The sequence below is a fragment of the Callithrix jacchus genome, chromosome 2, assembly GCF_049354715.1.
Source record: "Callithrix jacchus isolate 240 chromosome 2, calJac240_pri, whole genome shotgun sequence".
Classification (NCBI taxonomy): Eukaryota; Metazoa; Chordata; class Mammalia; order Primates; family Cebidae; genus Callithrix; species Callithrix jacchus.
Window position 1 is genome coordinate 149,164,713 of NC_133503.1, and position 17,093 is coordinate 149,181,805.

Below are 17,093 nucleotides of genomic sequence, written 5' to 3' on the forward strand. Positions count from 1 at the left end.
TTACATATATTCTTTATAAAACCTTTAAACAAATTATTTGGATTAAGGGAATGTATGGAATGAATATATAGGAATGAAAGCCTCAGCAAAATCCACCCGGAAGCTAGTGCATTGTTAGTCACCTTGGACATTAAGGGATTCCGGGAAAAATCCCTGAAAAGTGAGTACGTTTAAGATGTAACTAAGAGCTTGAGTCAGTTTTCAGGTGGGTCCTGGGGTCTGATTGCATGTAGAATTCTCACTTATGTTTTTGTTTTGTTGTCTCTGTGTTAGATTCTCTGTGATAGTCTTGGTTCTTTTTAATAAGATAGTTTTTTTTAATGCCGATGTTGCTTTAATTTTTTTATATTTCCCATCCTAGGCCAGTTTACAAATCAGAAAAAGAAAAAAAACCCAGGGGAAAAAAAGAACCATATAACAGCCACCTAACCTGGTTTTTGATTTGTAAAAATGCGGTTAGGGCACCTATAGTGGGTCACAGTCGCCACACTAATTTTAAATCTTCCTGTGGATTTAAAGGATTAGACCAGATTTGGATGGGCTCATTGATTTGTTCTTCCTTTAGTGTAAACCCTTGATGCTGGGAATTGGCTGGAACTTGATGACCTTTGGTTGTGGGAAGGTGGCATAATACTTTTTGAGTTTTTAAAAATATGATTAAATTTAGGGCTAGAGGCTTCTGGGAAGCAGACAGAATGTAGCAGAATAGCCTGAGCAGTGGTGAGAGGGGAAGAGGTTTTTCTAGGCCACATTTCCTGACAGGAGCAGAACCTATCTTCAAACCTGAAACACTTCTCCTCCTTTTATAGTTCCTGTATGAGGAATGGAGAACAAAGAAAGACAAATAAGTTTGTGATGACTTTATGAATTGTTAGGTTAATATCAACATATAAAATTAAGTTCCATAGAATCAGGGGGAGAGTATAGCCTTTGAAATACATCTAAAATTCTTCCACATTCTCTGAGTGCAGCAAATTAATACTTCTAGTTATCAGTTAGGTGACCAATCATCTTTCATTTTATTAAGTAAGATCTTAAGAAAGAAGAGAGCATTTAACAAGACTCTGGTTCATTAGATCTGACACAATTCAACAAGTATCTTTGCAGTTTTAGAGAAGTGAGAAGATGAAGTGGAAGCCTGAGTGCTGGCCCACCTCACCAGATGTCTGTGGCAGGGCCTGGAGGGAAGAGATTCTGTACCAAATGGTTTAGCTGGGATTTTTTTGTAGCAATGTTAGGTATTTATTATTTAAAGGTTGTCCTAATTCTAATAGCCTAACATTAATATGTCATTTGAACTTTCTTGGCCTAAAGCATTCTGAAAATGGAAACATGTAAAATGATACTTATATTGGACCTACAGAATTACCCTTTTTAGGAGGCTGGTGGTGTTTGGTGAACTTGTTTCACAAATGTGTTTGATGACTAATATTTTTTCTTTTCTTTTTCTTTCTGTAAGTCTTAAAATAGTTGGTTTGTCTTTTGGTTTGTTTGGAGCAAACTATACATTTTTTTCTTTTTTACTGTAGCTTTAATAGGTGCATTCTGTCCTTAGAGAAATTTGTAGGCATGATTTATTTGTAGTGCATGTTATAACACTGCTGCCAAGGAAAGATTTTCATCTTTTAAATGTTCTAATTACATAAATTGATGATATGTGATTAGCAGATATGGTTCATATTACCTGGGCAAGTAATACATTCTAATGATACCAAGTATATATATTATTTCTTGAGCTATATAGAATTGAATTAAAATCTTCTTTTTATTTTTCCTGCAGAAGAACTTCCTCATTGGGTGCTGTCAGCTATGAAGTGTTTGGCAAATTGTAAGTACTAATTATCTGCCAGTTTTGTGAAATTAACAGAAATTAGTTCCCTAAATTAGAAGAAATTTCTGCTCAATGGCCTGAACATTGATTTGATGCTTGTGAGACTGGCAGTTAATTATTTTGGGACTACTGTGCTTTTAGTGTTAAATTTGTGACTTAGTAAAAGGACTGAATTCTAGAACAGTTTTGAAGGAGTTTAATACTTCTACTTTCTAGTAGATTTTACTCACACTGTAGATAACATCTACACTAGTTCTAATTGCTTCATCACAGGATGAAGGATGGTTTAGAAGGAGAATAACCTACATGCAGAGAAACAAGAAATACTGTTGCAGTAATCTGGATGTTAGATGAGAAGGCTTGGATAAGAGTAGACACTGTGAGGATTTTTATAGGTATATGAAATCCATTTCATAGGCACATGATTTCCATATCTTTGAATGTCATAGGCACTGTGAAGGCCTATGGATATCAATGTTGTTATAATATCCCAGAAACACTACATTCTTCCGGGAATTTTCAGAAGGCTTAACCCAAAGAAGGGATTCTAATGATTAATGGCTTAACCCAAACAAGTAATTTTGATGGAAAGAGTTCTAATTATTTCGGCTGACTGATAACAGTGATATTTGATCTAGAGGGCCTTTTGAGTCTCACAGATACGACAAGGTAGTAGTAGTTTATTTTCTTTACTTTTGCACAGGATTAGCATTACAGATATAGGTGTAAATTCCCTTTAAATTTGTGAATTTGTAGACCATAAAATATGGGTTTAAATGGATCAGTTTTGTTTGATTATAGAATGAAACTAAAATAACTATTCAGCTTAATGTGGGAAATCTTAGTGGTAATATTTGGAACATGATCCTATGATTTTGAATAGCTTTTTGAAGATGAATGCTATTCATGCATTCTGTACTGTCCTTCTGTATATGAATAGTAACATTAGTTTATGTGAAGCCCTGTGTTTAATTATTAAGATTTTTACCGGTTTTTGGTTAAAATTTTGGAACCTCTGTGATGCAGAATACTATAATCTTAGCTTATGATCTTAGCTTGGGGAAGTGCTCTTTATTCTTCCTGCTCAGGCATTTGAAGTAAATGAATTTTAGTTACATCTTTGTCTAGGGTTGGCAATGATGTGATAGTATAAATGGGAAGTTTAAATTTTTCGTTTCTGAACTGGCAAACCAAGGATTTAGACTTTGATCAGCTAGCAATGAACATAGGAAGCCAGTATAACCAATCTAGCCTGCAGTATGTTGTAAAGTATATAGTAATTTGTTTATGATGTTGAAGTTTCAATGATGACTGAAATGTAGTAAAGAGCATAATTTTCCCTCAAGCAATATGTGCACCTTAAACCAAAAAACTTCTGCAGAAAGATTAGAATAACTGGAATTTCTTATCAATGGAGAGGAAAAATGTGAGAGGTAAATTACTAAAGATCTTCATGTATGTGAGGTGGTGTGACACTAGGTGGCAAGTGCTGGGAAAAAGGAACATGTCTTACATGTATCAAGCACAATGTTTTATGAGTGGTTGGCGTACCTGTAAAGATGTTTATTTATGTGTCAAACAAATAAAGTTGGCCAAAGGGCAAAATTAACCTTTCGAATAACTTATAAAGTTATTATGTTTTCTGAAATTGCTCCTGATCCTCAAAATATGCCTTGAGTTCACCAAAGTCAGACCTGTTTCTCGTCCTTCCTATCCTTAGTGAGTCCAGATTCCTGTTACAGTCATCTAAAAGGGAACAGAAAGGATAGGTTGATTGTACAGTATTTTGAAGACCTGTTGCCTCCTGTTTTGTTCCTGTGCTGCTCATGTCTTTCTTTTCCAGACCATTTGTGTATATTGTCACACCTGTGTGCACATGGGCCTGTATATGTTCATTGTTGGTTGGCCTCAGTGTCGGTTACATAAATGTAAAGCCAGGTTAACTGTGTTTTTCTTTTTTGTGCATGTTCAGGATTCAATAAAAAATAGATACAAAAAAACAAAGGATTTATTTTACAGAATTTGTCAGGAATAACATTTATTTTTAAAAATTAAAAATATTCTTAAAGTTCAAGATGACTAAGAAAGAAATGATCATAAAAATATGGCTTCCTCTCATAGGGCTCACTGTGCACTGTTTTAAAAAAAATTTTTTTAATTTTGCATATTTTTAAGAAGGATGGTGAGATGTTCACAAAATGGTACAACTGCTTAGAATGGACCACCTACTTATCCTGGCAGGGAGTAATTCTAGGCAAGTATATTGCTTGTTGAGACATATCAACCTAGTTATTTTAATTGATTAAGTTTGGGATATTTCAGAGGAGGAGGCAAGCAAAATGGGAGCTACCTTTGCTGTTGGATTCGTATGGTACCACATGCATTTCACAGTTTTAATTATTTTAACCAATCAACTTATTTTATAAGAAGAGACCAGAATATTGAAAGATAAGATAGTCTTTAAGGAGGCCAAAAAAGCCACTTGATCATGTTACAGTGACCTCAAAATGTAGGCCCCAAATGCTTTAATGTCCTTTTTAGCTTGATCCTCTTTCTTTAGTTACAGAAATTCTGTAAGAAGAATTTGTTTCAATTTATCTTGGCTGCTGCTTTTGCTCCTCTGAGGGTAGAGGTCTATTTGGGTACAGTTGTTTAGTCTTCTGTTGGCCCAGAACTAGCCAATGCAGATGTGGTCCTTTCTTTCATGCTGTAATGGTAACAGAGAAGGCTGGCTACACTGTTCCTCATGGGACCACTTGCTATTTTCCTCGAGGTGCAGGCAGCTCCAGTTCATCTCTTAACTTGGCAGGTGTAAATCTGTGGTCTGTGGATGGATTGCCGGGGCAGTTGTTGCCAACTTTGTAGAGAGCATTTCTTGTTCCTCTTTGGGCCAGACACAAGTGGATGTTTTTTTTGCTTGTTGCTGGAATAAGATATGGTTGGGACCAGGCTGTTTCAGGGTTTCAGTGGTTGCTTCAACTTTGCAGTATGACTTTGCTGATAAACTGTCTTTTGATGGTTGGTCAGAGATCAAATAGAGAGTTTATTATCAGAATGAATTTAGACAAAATATAAAATCCCCTTTTCAGGATTTCTTTTTTTAAGTTTAAATATTTGTTAGTCTGAAGTACAGGCAGAAATTCATTATTTCACTCAACTCTATGACTGTAGGATTTTATAATAGAGGAATGATGAAATAATTAAAAGCTTTAAAAATTGCTTTATAACTTGTCTATTACATATGTGAGCTAATTGTTATCTTAGTCAATTATATTAAGACTAGGATAATATTGAATATTCCAAAGAAAGTTATCATTGTTTACATTTAACAAAAATGCCTTTCAGAACAATGTTTTTTAAGAAAGGTTTCTTTTAAAATGGAACTTAGCCAGTGATTTTCTTCATTGTTTTATAATAGATTTCAATTTAGACACAAAGCATATTTGTGTAAGCAAAATGTAAATGTCTATTTAATTAATATCAATGTGGAATGCCTATTTAATTAATGTCAATTTTCACCATAAAAACTTTTCTGTATATGTCAAATATATGAATATCTGTACACACCACACATATTCACAGAGAATAATACTTAGAGGTAATTATTCCATTAATGCTTCTTTTTCACTCTTTTTCAAAATAGGGCCCAATAGTTGTGATTTGAAGCAGCCTATGTACTTGGGATTTGAAAAAGATGTCTTTAAAACCATAGCTGATTACTATGGTCACTTGAAAGAGCCTCTGCTAACATTTCATCTTTTTGATGCTTTTGTCAGTGTACTGGGTAAGTTGGAATATAATGAACATCTATCTACATGACTGATATTGAATCATTTCATTTTTCACTATCTTGAGACTTCCATTAGCCAAAGCTCATGCCATTTTAAAAATAAAAACTGACAGGGTATTTGGCATAGCTAGAGTCTTGCTCTGTTGCTCTGTAAAGAAGTAAAAGAAAGTGGTTAAGCTCTATTATGAAACTCAAAGCAAAGAGTTTTTGCTTCTTAGGAAAGAATATAATATGTTGCATGTAATTTTTACTCAGAAGAGTATAACATTATTGACCGAGGAGAATGTAAGTTTGACATTTACTTACATTACTCTATTATTCTGGCTATTACTTCATGAATAGTCAAGTATGGAAGGTGTATTTTCATTTAGAAATCGAATTTCTTTTTATAGAAGAAACAGATTTTTGTAGGACTTTATAATTTGAGACATATAAAATAAATATACTAACTTTATCATTCATTGAAACTTGTAGCTATTCCTCATATAGATCTATACTTTAGAATTTACACTGTGAAAACAACATGGTAGAAGGGAAACAAAATCAACATTATTTTTATAGATCTTTCTGATATTTCTTCTTGGAAATCAGACTTTCTTGCTCTTGTAATTGTTCAATAAGTATTATTGTTTTCTTGTCAAAAGTTTTGCTTTAAGGGCCAAATTATTGTGTGGGTGTTATACTCTGTTAGGTAAAGTTGTAGGAATTAGCATACTTTTGTTTTTGAATGTTGTTGGGTTTACCTTTCACTCTCCCTTTCACTTCTTCCATTGCTTACTCTTCTTCCTCCTCCTTCTCTATGTCTTTATTTCATTTTGGAAACTATGGATGCTGCCATTGCATCATAAAATATCAGCAATATATGAATAAGTTACTTGATCTCATGAGAAGTACTTTGGATTTTAAGCTTTTGTAGATTTTCTGATAATAACAAAATACAATGATTATCAATCATGTAAGTAAGAGTCAGTGTTTTCAGACAGAACAATATTGGAACAAATTAAAGGATTAGGCCTATTACTGGGTTTTGAGACTACTGCATCTTTTTGGTATTTTGATTCCAATTAAGGAGAATTGGGGGCTCATGGACTTGTGAGCATCATGCATAATGAGGCATATTTGCTGTTTCTTAGTATGCTTATGAACTAATTGGGTAGATTCCTATTATAGCTACTGTATTAGTCTGTTCTTGCATTACTATAAAGAAATACCTGAGACTGGATAATGTGTAAAGAAAAGAAATTTAATTGGCTCATGGTTCTGCAGGCTGTTCAAGAAGCATGGCAGTGTCTGCTTCTGGGGAGGCCTCAGGGAGCTTTTACTCATGGCAGAAGTCAAAACGGGAGCAGGTGTCTTACATGGCAGAAACAGAATCAAAAGGGTTAGGAAGGTGCTACACACCAAAAGGGTTAGGAGCTAACTCTCACAATTGCAGCAATGTCACCAAGGGGGATGGTGCTAAGCCATTAGAAACTGCCCCCATGATCCAGTCACCTCCCACCAGCCCCACCTTGAACATTGGGGTTTACCTTTCAACATGAGATTTGGGTGGGAAGCAGATCCAAACCATACCAGCCACTTACTGCCTTTATGCCAACTGGTAACATAAGAGTTCTAAAGATTGTATTAAAAATAACTTCTTAGATTTCCTTCTCATTTTCTATAATTTCCATAGTAAAATTATCGGTTTTAGAAACTTCTAAAAAACAAATTCCAATTTGTATCAGTTATATTTATGATGTCACTGCTCTATTCTGTCATAATTGTTCATTTTGATCTCAGCTAAGAATGGAAGCTGACTGTTTAAAGCTGATTCAGTTAGTATCAGAGTCAGCTGCCCTCTAATGTATCATCATTAGAAGCTTTAAGGTGGAATAACGATGGGCAGATTGGGGGAATTTATTGCCCTCAGGTATTAGCAGGAATAGACTAATGCATGTGGATGGTAATACATTAACCTTGCCTCATACAGTCCTGTTCAAGTGAATATATTTGAGATAACCTACACCAAAAACTATTTTCTTAGATCCTTAGGTAATAGAAGAAGAAAGAAGAAAGCCTTCTAGATACAGAAGACCATAGTTTGTTTATGTTTGACAAAGATTATCTAATATAGCAATCCTGTTAGAGTATGTGGGGAAAGGTAAATATCTAGATATGTAGCTTGGATCCCAGTGGGGTTGACCCATCCTCTAAACCTTTTACTTACTTTGATCAGAATAGGATGTCAGTAAACAATTTTAGAGTAAATAATAAGTCTACTTTGTGTCGAAGCTAAAAATTCTACATCATTTTCAATGAAAATGATGTTCAGTTTCGTTAATGAACTTCTTTTGATATTTCTTCCTTTGATTGTGGCATGGTTGGGCTTGGTGGCAAAGCTGTGTGAAAGCAGTTAGTCATCACTGATACATGAGATAGGACATCTAAAGGTTTTTTAAAAAAATACTTGATAGTGTTTGGAGATGTAAGACTTATTTGTTACTTATAATAAAAAAATATTTAATTTGGCTTAGCTGTTTGACATACCAGTTTGACTCCATTGTAATTGATCTTCATTTCCAAAATAGCAATTCCTTGTAGTAAGATCAGAGCTCGGCTGACTTTTGAATGGGGTGATTGTGATAGAGGAGCATTCTTTACTCACACTCCGCACCCAACCTAGAGTCCGTTGAGATGTGTAGCATGCAATAATATGACATATTGAGGAAAAGAGGGAAGCATATAGGAAGCAGAAAAGGCCACACGAGCAGGGTAGGCTGTTGTGGAAAATTGAGGGACTTGTATGTTATATAATATGGGAGCCCACACTGTGGGCCAAATATGGTCCACATAAATTCACCATGAATATGTCTGATTTGACCTGTGTTTTTAAAAAGATAATTTAATTAAATTGCCAATTTTTAAGAAATAGGAGATTCACATAAGAATTCATATTTCTGGCTTTTTAAGAAAAATGAGAAGATCTGGCAGGCTTGGGCTTGAATTTTTGGTGGCACAAACTGCTGCAGCTGCATAGTGAGTGCTTCCGCTAGAAGCAGCAAGTGTTTAAGGGGCATGAACTTTGATTTGCCAAATCTCTCATATTCCTCATTGCTTCTCAGATTCTGAAGCCAAGTTCACTTGATTCTCTTCACTTATTTATTTCATTTCACTGTGTCCCTAGGCAGTTGAGCTTGCAACTCCTGGTTTATTTGCTAGGAGGCTGGAATACTGAGATAATAGCTCTTTGTTGTTCTCTTTCTCCAAAATGTTAAATATAGAAAATGCCATAGACATTCACTAGATTGATCATGCACTAGATCATTCAACTCAATAGGTTGAGATCTTCCCCTGTGATTTTTAACCTAGAAATATCCGTAAGGTTAGGTTTTCCATTCATTGGATCTTTTGTCTAGTTTAAGGAGACCCTCTGGGTCTGTGAAATCTTTGCCTTATTACCACTCTGCCCTCATGTTCTTCAAGTTATTTCAGGGTCTCTCACCCATGGTAATTCTTAAGGGAAAAGAATTCTTTCGTTTTTCAGAGAGTGCCTAGTTTGTGTGCTTAACCAGATGGAGGGCTCTTGCCCATGTTAATCCAAAGTTCTTGCTGATGGTGCTGTCAGAACCTAGGGCTTATGGCTGGAGCTTTTTAGTTTGTTTGTTTGTTTGTTTGTTTTTGTTTTTGATTTTTGAGATGGAGTTTCGCTCTTGTTGCCCAGGCTGGAGTGCAATGGCATGATCTTGGCTCACCGCAACTTCTGCTTACCAGGTTCAAGTGATTCTCCTGCCTCAGCCTCCCAAGTAGCTGGGATTACAGGCATGCGCCACCATGCATGCCTGGCTAATTTTGTATTGGCTGGAGCTTTTAAAGATACAGATGGGCCAAGGTAAGGATTTTGAATTACCTCAAAACCTAACGATTCCTGCCTACCATGATTGTTAGAATAAAGTGGAGTTAGGTACATATTAAAGGTGGAAATTTAGGGGGATACTTAGGTATTCCCTGGCTATAACTAAATTCGCAACCTATTTTTTAAGAGCATTGAGAATGATTTATTTTCAAGATTCATGACTGCAGATAATGTGTGGTCAGCAAGTGGTCACAAAGGAAATCCACTGTATATATCTGACTTGGAAGGAGAAAACACTGATAGGACAGTGAGTTCATTGGCTTTCTTATTCAGACCATGCATGCCAGTGCTTCTGTCTCCTTCTTTGCCCTTGCTTGTTCTCTAGGCAGATTAAATTCTTAGAAGAGTGCTGGTCACCCAGAGATTACAGATGTGCAAAAGTTGGCTTTTAAAGTTTATGTCCCATAATTGGATTTTTCACTGCTGCAAACTCTACTGCATGCCACTGTCTGCCATTTGCCCATGCCTGTCCTAAGTTGCCTTTTCTACCTTTCCCTTGGTGTAGTAGCTTTTAGTCCCTGTCTCACACAACCAACACTGGGCTTCTTGGGTTTGTGGGTGTAATCTGCCCTATACTAAAGGGGCACTATACTATTTATTTCTGAGGCATGATTTCAAATAAAATGGTATTTTATAGTCTTATTAGTGGGAAATTACTTTCAATTAGAATTCTGAGTAATTTGCACATAATGTTTATAACATGAAGGAAAAATGGCAAGCATTTCACTAACAAATAAAAGCCAAGCTCACAAGACTCTGCCAGAAATGAATTCTAAGAACACTTTCTTTATCATTTCTCCTTTCAGCTCACAAATCTACAGGCCGGTGATTTAGCCTGGGCAGCTCTTCAGGTCTCAGCAGGGCTCACTCCCAGGACTACAGGACAGCTGGCTGTTGGTTTGGGCCTCCTAGGACTGGAGGTTGGCTGGAGGGACTCAGTTCTGCTCCACATATCTCCCTCCAGCAGGCCAGCCCTGGCATGTTCTCACCGTGAAGGCAGAGCTTCTATTGGAGTACTTGCCTCCAGCTACTTTTTTTTTCCAAGCCTCCAACATAGCCTTCCCAAGTCTACTTCACAGTTTCTCCACAAGAATCCAGTCATTTTCTATGTAGTAGAGAGATAGTCTTTTAGATCCTCTTCTTGGCCATAGGAAGTCACCAGAGTAGGGAAGGGAAGAAGAGGCGATGAAGGCCAGCTCCTCTTGGTAAAGTGTGAGCACTACTGGAAAGTACCTACCACAGAGTAGGCAGGAGAGCAATGTCAAGGGTGAGCAGTCCAGGCTCTAGAGATAAGTAGACATGGATTCCAGTCTGGGCTTCTCCACTCACTGTGGGCAGGTTATTTATCCCCTAACCTCAGATTCCTCAGAAAGGAAATGAGTTGATGCTATTAGTACTGCCTTAAGGCCATTTTGAAGGTCAGATACACACAAAGAGCTTAGCACAGCAGCTGGCACACAATAGGCACTCAAGGAAATGATGATTGGGGTATACTTAGGTGTATACATAATGTAGGCTTTAAAAGGGATCCCCTGGCCCATGGCTTATACTGCTGACATCAGGACAAGAACAGGGACAAACATTTCCCTGACTTCTCTTCACTTCCAGAAGTCCACTGGCAACTTGCCTCAGTCTCCTGTCCCCATTATCACCACACTCACTTAAATCCTAGACCTGGACATTGCGTTATCCCCACGGCTGTGGAGCTCTCAGTTCCCTAGGCCGACTGGTTCCACAGGGACCAAGCCTAGAGGTACCCCTGCTAGTTTGTCAGTGGTCCCTAGTGGCCAGATGTCCAAGGCCCTGGGCACTGAGTGCTCTGGAAGCCATGGACCCTTGAAGCAAGGCCTGTGCTGGGCACTGCAGGAGACAGAAGCCAGGTCACTGCTTTCGGCTTTGGTCCTGTGGGGCCAGATGCACCCATGGCTCTTAGGCAGGAGCAGGAGGTTTCGGGCAAACTTCCATGTGGCTGCTGGGCTTGATTTCGCAGAGGGAGCACTCTGGCCAGGTGGGTGGGGCAGAGTGGGACCAGGGTGCCTTTGCTCAGGCTCCAACTGAGGCAGGTGGCCTGGCTGGCTGCTTGTATCGCAGCAGCCTCTTTCCTCAGCATCTCTGTGGTGGTGACATCAGTGATCCTGGTACCTGGGATGATGCCTGGCAGCCAGTTTGGGGTGAGGAGTGGCTTCCAGGATGCAGGCGTGGAGTGCTCCAGCCAAATGTCACCATTGCCATGGCCCCATGTGCTCTGAGTGGCCTGGGCCGTCCTCATAGATGGCCTGTTAGTGCCCCTGGTGCCCCAGGCTCAGGCAGAGGGCCCAGTGCACAGGCACTCTATCTCATAGGGAATTAATGAAACAGCAACAAAATAGACAAATTATTCCACTGGTTCTTTATATAGGTTCCTTCCACAGCTTTGGAGAGTGAGGGTGTCTCCTCATCCTCATTAACACAGGATATCATTCATGTTGAATAGTTTTGACATTATGTACACCAGGAATGGGTTTAGTGAATAGGGAGATCCCCAGGATAGCCAGGATGGTTACAAAAATGGCAAAGTTCGGATGGTGTGCTTCACTTATTAATCTAGGACAGTCAGCAGCCACCAACCCGTTTTCTGTTTTATGGGTGAACCCTGTGATCCTATAAATAAGGTTGGTCACAAGTCCAGTGAGACCCTAGAGCCCCCTGTTGACTAACTCTTTTATAGTAGATAGCAAGGAGGAAAATAGCTATAATTGGAGGCCCAAGATAATGGGCAATTTATTCTGTGTAATAGAAGAGTGGCCCATTTGGCGATATCTGTGCAAATAGGACCCATATGATGCAAATGAGACTCATCTGGATGAGAAATAACCTAGAGAGTCCTCCTCATCACTATCCTTTCCAGAATCCACTTGCTGTCCCTGGCAGCTGATAATATATTGTCAGTGCCTTCTTCATTTTCAGATCTGGTTTCCACATGATCCTTCCAGGTAGCTAGAGAGTCCTCCCCATCACTTATACTCTCCAGAATCCACTCAGGGTCACATGAAGTCATTGACATGTAGGAACAATCTTCCTCATTTCTGCTGAGAGATCCTCAGGAGGAGCTGATGAGTCTTTGTTGTTACAGCTGCTCTCATAGATGATGTCCAGGGGCTAATCAGACTCATCGATTCTTGAGGCTGCTATGGTCTTTCATGGGACCTTCTTCAATGCCTAGTAATGAGGAACCTGTTTTAATATATCCTCAACAGGAAGGTTTTTGCTTGCTTTTGAGTCTACCGTGACCACAAATGAAGTCTCCTCCTGTGACCTGTCACCTGGAGGCTCCTCCACCAGGTCTTCAGTGTGAGCTTCAGTGAATTTTTTCCCAGGGTGTATTCTGTTATATGACTAGATGTGGATTTTTTTTACCCACTGCTTGGGGTGGGCAGCAGATCTGGACCACTAAAAACATGTTCTCATATTCTCAAGGCAAAATTCTGAAGAAATCATAAAACTATACGCACTGTAAAATGTTCTTTGCAGTGGCTCACATCTGATGCAGTCTTTTAACATTATCCACAATGAGGAGGTATTTCTGGAGGCTCACACCCTTTCAATAACAGAGGCACAGTATTCTGCTGGGTACAGAAGTCTTCAGCAGTAGGAGTTCTTGCACTCATTTGTCTTCTGAGAGTGTTGTTGAAAATTTGAATATGTCTTTTTGGCTCTCAAGGTCAGTGAGCTGTGATCAGCTCCCAAGTGTTAAAGAACCCATGGTTGCAGAATTCCTGGGTAAGTTGAGTGTACCTTCAGTCTGTGGCTGGTTTTTATTTGTGACTGCAGAATTTCTTTCATGGCAACCAGAGTTTTGGAAACTTCTGTAGCCTTTTCTGCTTTTTTGTTTTGGTTTGGTTTGGTTTTTGGTTAGAAATGCCTTTCATTTCTGGAACAGCAATGCTCTCCAGGGCTTGCACAGGTCATAAAAATTCATGGAATCGTGTCGTTGCAGCAACATGGTGGACTATGTAAGAAAAATACCCTGAAGAAGCAGTACAGAAGCTCCCTTCTCAGTAGTCAGGGACAGGGTCAGGGATAGGAGCTGTTTTTTTCCCCAGAATAGGTCCCCAAGTCATCCCAAAGCTGCATGGCACCCTCAGGCAGATCCTGAGGAGGCCTACACAAGCTATTTATAAGTATATAGTGATCACTAGGATAATTCATAGAACTTTTGGGAAAGAAATTTAAGACCTTTCTCCCACCATTTCAGCAGGATAAATTCCAACTGGATTAGAAAATGAAATGTTAATAATGCAAATAAATACATATTTATATCTGTATATAAAATACAGTTGATATTTGACTGGTGGATAAAGGACTTTCTAAGCATAAAAGTAAAAAAAGTCATAGAAATGCTGTAGCAGTTTGAGACTCTTTATGCAGGAAAGGGCATCAATATGTGCATAGATGAATCTGTATCTAATTTTAAACAATTCCCAAAGTGCCTGTTTTCTTTTCTTTGAATATCACTGGAGAAATAGTTCCTCTTGCTATGTCTTTCTTTAGGCAAGAATTTTTACTAATTGATGTGTAGTCTGAATCCTGGCTAAATATAAACCTTTTCTTTTTTATACCTGTTCTTAGTGAAAATGAAACTGTGACTTTTTTTTATTCCATTGGTTGGTCAAAAACTACAAAGAACTCTTCTAAGTTTCTTCTCTGGCTGAACAAACAGTGGTCCCATTGGCCTTTCTGGGAACTCCAGGCCCTCTCAAAAGCCTTCGTATTTCATTTCTTTTCAAAGCTCTCAAAAGGAATAGCTTGCTTTTGACATTGTACATGTCAGTGGAAAGATAAGGTCTACTTTGCAAAAATGAAACAGTTATGTTTCTAATGATTTGGAAATAGAAATCTGATGTAGTTATTGGATATTGGGAAAGAGGGTGACAAAAAAACCCAAAGCACTTAACAATTCTGATTAATTCACTTAACCTCTAATAATGTAGTACACTATACATTTTCATTAATTTTGATTGTATTTATGTGTATCATAGGAACAGTTGGGTTTCCTTGAGTGATAAATTATTTATTCACTTATTCCACTTCAAGTCAGCTAAATAATTGTTTCCTTGGTTGAAAAAGTCTCACAGATTGATCGCTCAAGTTATTTGGTTGGATTGTTTATGCTCATTTATTTATTTATTCTTATTTCACCAATGAAAATATCACTAAGTTCCTTGGTTTGTTGACCTGATTGTACCTACTTTGACAAATCACTCCCTTTCTGGACCCAGTTTTCTCATTAAGTGGCAGTGATACCTGTCATAATTAAAGATATGAAAACATGAAAGTTAAATTATTGGGTAATAATGTTCCTCCTATCTTTTTTTTATCTTGAAAAATAAAAAAATTGAGATAATGCATTAGTTAAGATGAAATAATCACATATTGATATCCAGCCAATTCTTCTCTCAAGTGATAGGAAGCTTTTTATGTTAAACTACTTATGATAGACTTTAATGATCTATAATTAGAGAAAGAACTGTTATATCATTTGGATATGCAAGAAACAAGTTACCTTTGGGGCTATAGAGGCCCTTGTCCTCTTCTCAAAAGAAGGAAGAATAAGCATTTTGATGATGATGTTGAGATTGTAGAAATGATGAAGGTGAAAAAGTTATTCTAAGCTATGTTTAGCAAAATGAAATGAACCCAAATAATAAAACAGTTACAACATTGAATCTCTTTGGTTAAAAAAAAAAAAAAAAAAAGAATGCTAATATCCTTCAGAAGTTCTTAAACCAGAACCTAAAAAAAAAAGAAAACTTTTAAAAAATCAGTAATAGTTTATGATCTTGAAGGGCTTCAAAGTATTTGATGAAGATGTCTCTTGAACTTATCTATAGGCCTTCTTGTGTATTTAAAAGCTAAGTTCTCTTGTAATAATTTTTTTCCCCCTGAATTCTGTAGTATACCTTTGTCAGTAAAAAACCTAATATTTCAGATTTGGATAAATAAAGGCAGTACTCATATCTAATTGAAAGGGAAATATAACATAATTTAATAAATATATATAAATATTAATAAAATCTATCTTATATGGTAGGTTAATAAAAGAGAAGAGATTAAGCAGGGGCTTAGAAATATAAACAAACTTTACAAAACTGAATGGATTAGCTGAGTGTTGGGGCATACACCTGTAGTTCCACCTCCTGGAAGGCTGAAGCTGGAGGATCCCTTGAGCCCCGCCCAGGCAACAAAGCAAGACCATATCTTTTAAACAAAACAAAAATGATTGCAAGAAGATTTTCTAGAAACTAGAAAAGAGAGCATAAAAAAACAAAAACAAAAGAAAACCTCTCAGGAATTAAAGTGATATTTTAAAAGTTTGAGTTGTTCATTTATTGACTATGGGCATGACCATTCTAAAGTTAGAAATGATAAAATCAAGGCTCAGATGGAGAAATGCATGATGCTGTTTTTTAGAACCATGCTCAGAAAGATTTGGTGAGTTTAAAGAAACAAGTTTAGACTTCTCTTGTCCTCTTTTTTTAGGAATGAAAGAGAAAGGAAGGACATATTTATAAAGGCATAAATCCCCTTTGTCCCCTAGACCACAGAGGTAGAGCAGAGAATTATTCCTGTAAACCTTGAAAACTGAAAGTGCAATATAGTTGCAATTTGTGACTATGTATCACTGGCACAAAGGACTTAACTGATTAAAATACATCAATAAGTAATCTCTTGTTTGGTCATGCAGGAATGCTTAAAACCTCAGAGCCAATTAATGGCAAAACAATGACCCTACATCTGTAATATATATACATATATAACAGTCTTTTTTCATGGACTGTCTTAGTTCATTTCATTTTGAGGACATAGTTGTTGAATGATTTCTGTGTCTCTTTGACATTATATTAAGTATTCATAATACTCAAGTGACTTAAAAAAGTAACTTCCTCTTGAGAGGCTGAGGTGGATGGATCACAAGGTCAAGAGATCGAGACCATCCTGGCCAACATGGTGAAACCCCATTTCTACTAAAAATACAAAAATTAGCTGGGCGTGGTGGTGTGCGCCTATAGTCCCAGCTACTCGGGAGGCTGAGGCAGGAGAATGGCTTGAACCCAGGAGACAGAGGTTGCAGTAAGCCAAGATCACACCACTGCACTCCAGCCTGATGACAGCGAGACTGCGTCTCAAAAAAAAAAAAAAAAAAAATTAACTTCCTCTTATGGCTATGATATTTTAATCTTACTGGGACAGATCATTCTGTATTATCTGTTGATCTCCTTGGTGCTTCCATGATATCCCCTTGACACATCTCTATTCTTGTCTTCACATTGCTTTATGATGACTTATGTCTGTCTTCACCAGACTGTGAGCTTCTTAAGAACAATCTTTGTCTCACTAAGTTTTAGATTCTCAGATCCTAACACAGTCTTAGAACATTTTAGGCTCTTTTCAAACATTTGTTGAATGAATATATTAATGATTCCCAAAGATATACTTCAAGTGGTTACCTGTCTCCTAAATTCCAGTACTGCTATCCTCATCTGCCTGTTGAATATTTCTACAAGTCAACTATCTTTCACAAACCCAAACTGCTGCTC

The 17,093-nt window shown here is 37.5% G+C and overlaps 1 protein-coding gene and 1 long non-coding RNA gene across 5 annotated transcripts in view; both read left to right on the forward strand.

Moving 5' to 3' along the window:
• The window catches only part of DEPDC1B (DEP domain containing 1B), a 105,579-nt gene that overhangs the window by 48,326 nt on the left and 40,160 nt on the right, over positions 1-17,093 (forward strand). For 2 of the 3 annotated variants that reach the window (XM_035291537.3, XM_035291536.3), the window contains 2 exons: positions 1,781-1,828; positions 5,475-5,615. In XM_035291537.3, the coding sequence (XP_035147428.1) occupies positions 1,781-1,828; positions 5,475-5,615 (189 nt within the window). The remainder of the gene's footprint in view (positions 1-1,780; positions 1,829-5,474; positions 5,616-17,093) is intronic. The other variant, XM_078365473.1, reaches the window with a different exon arrangement.
• LOC118151538 (uncharacterized) lies at positions 7,448-15,497 on the forward strand. Of its 2 annotated transcripts, none has more exons than XR_013532303.1 (3): positions 7,448-7,566; positions 9,325-9,492; positions 10,323-15,497. It is a non-coding gene; the product is annotated as an uncharacterized LOC118151538 (long non-coding RNA). The 2 variants fall into 2 exon arrangements; XR_008479705.2 differs by having other exon boundaries at positions 7,448-7,533.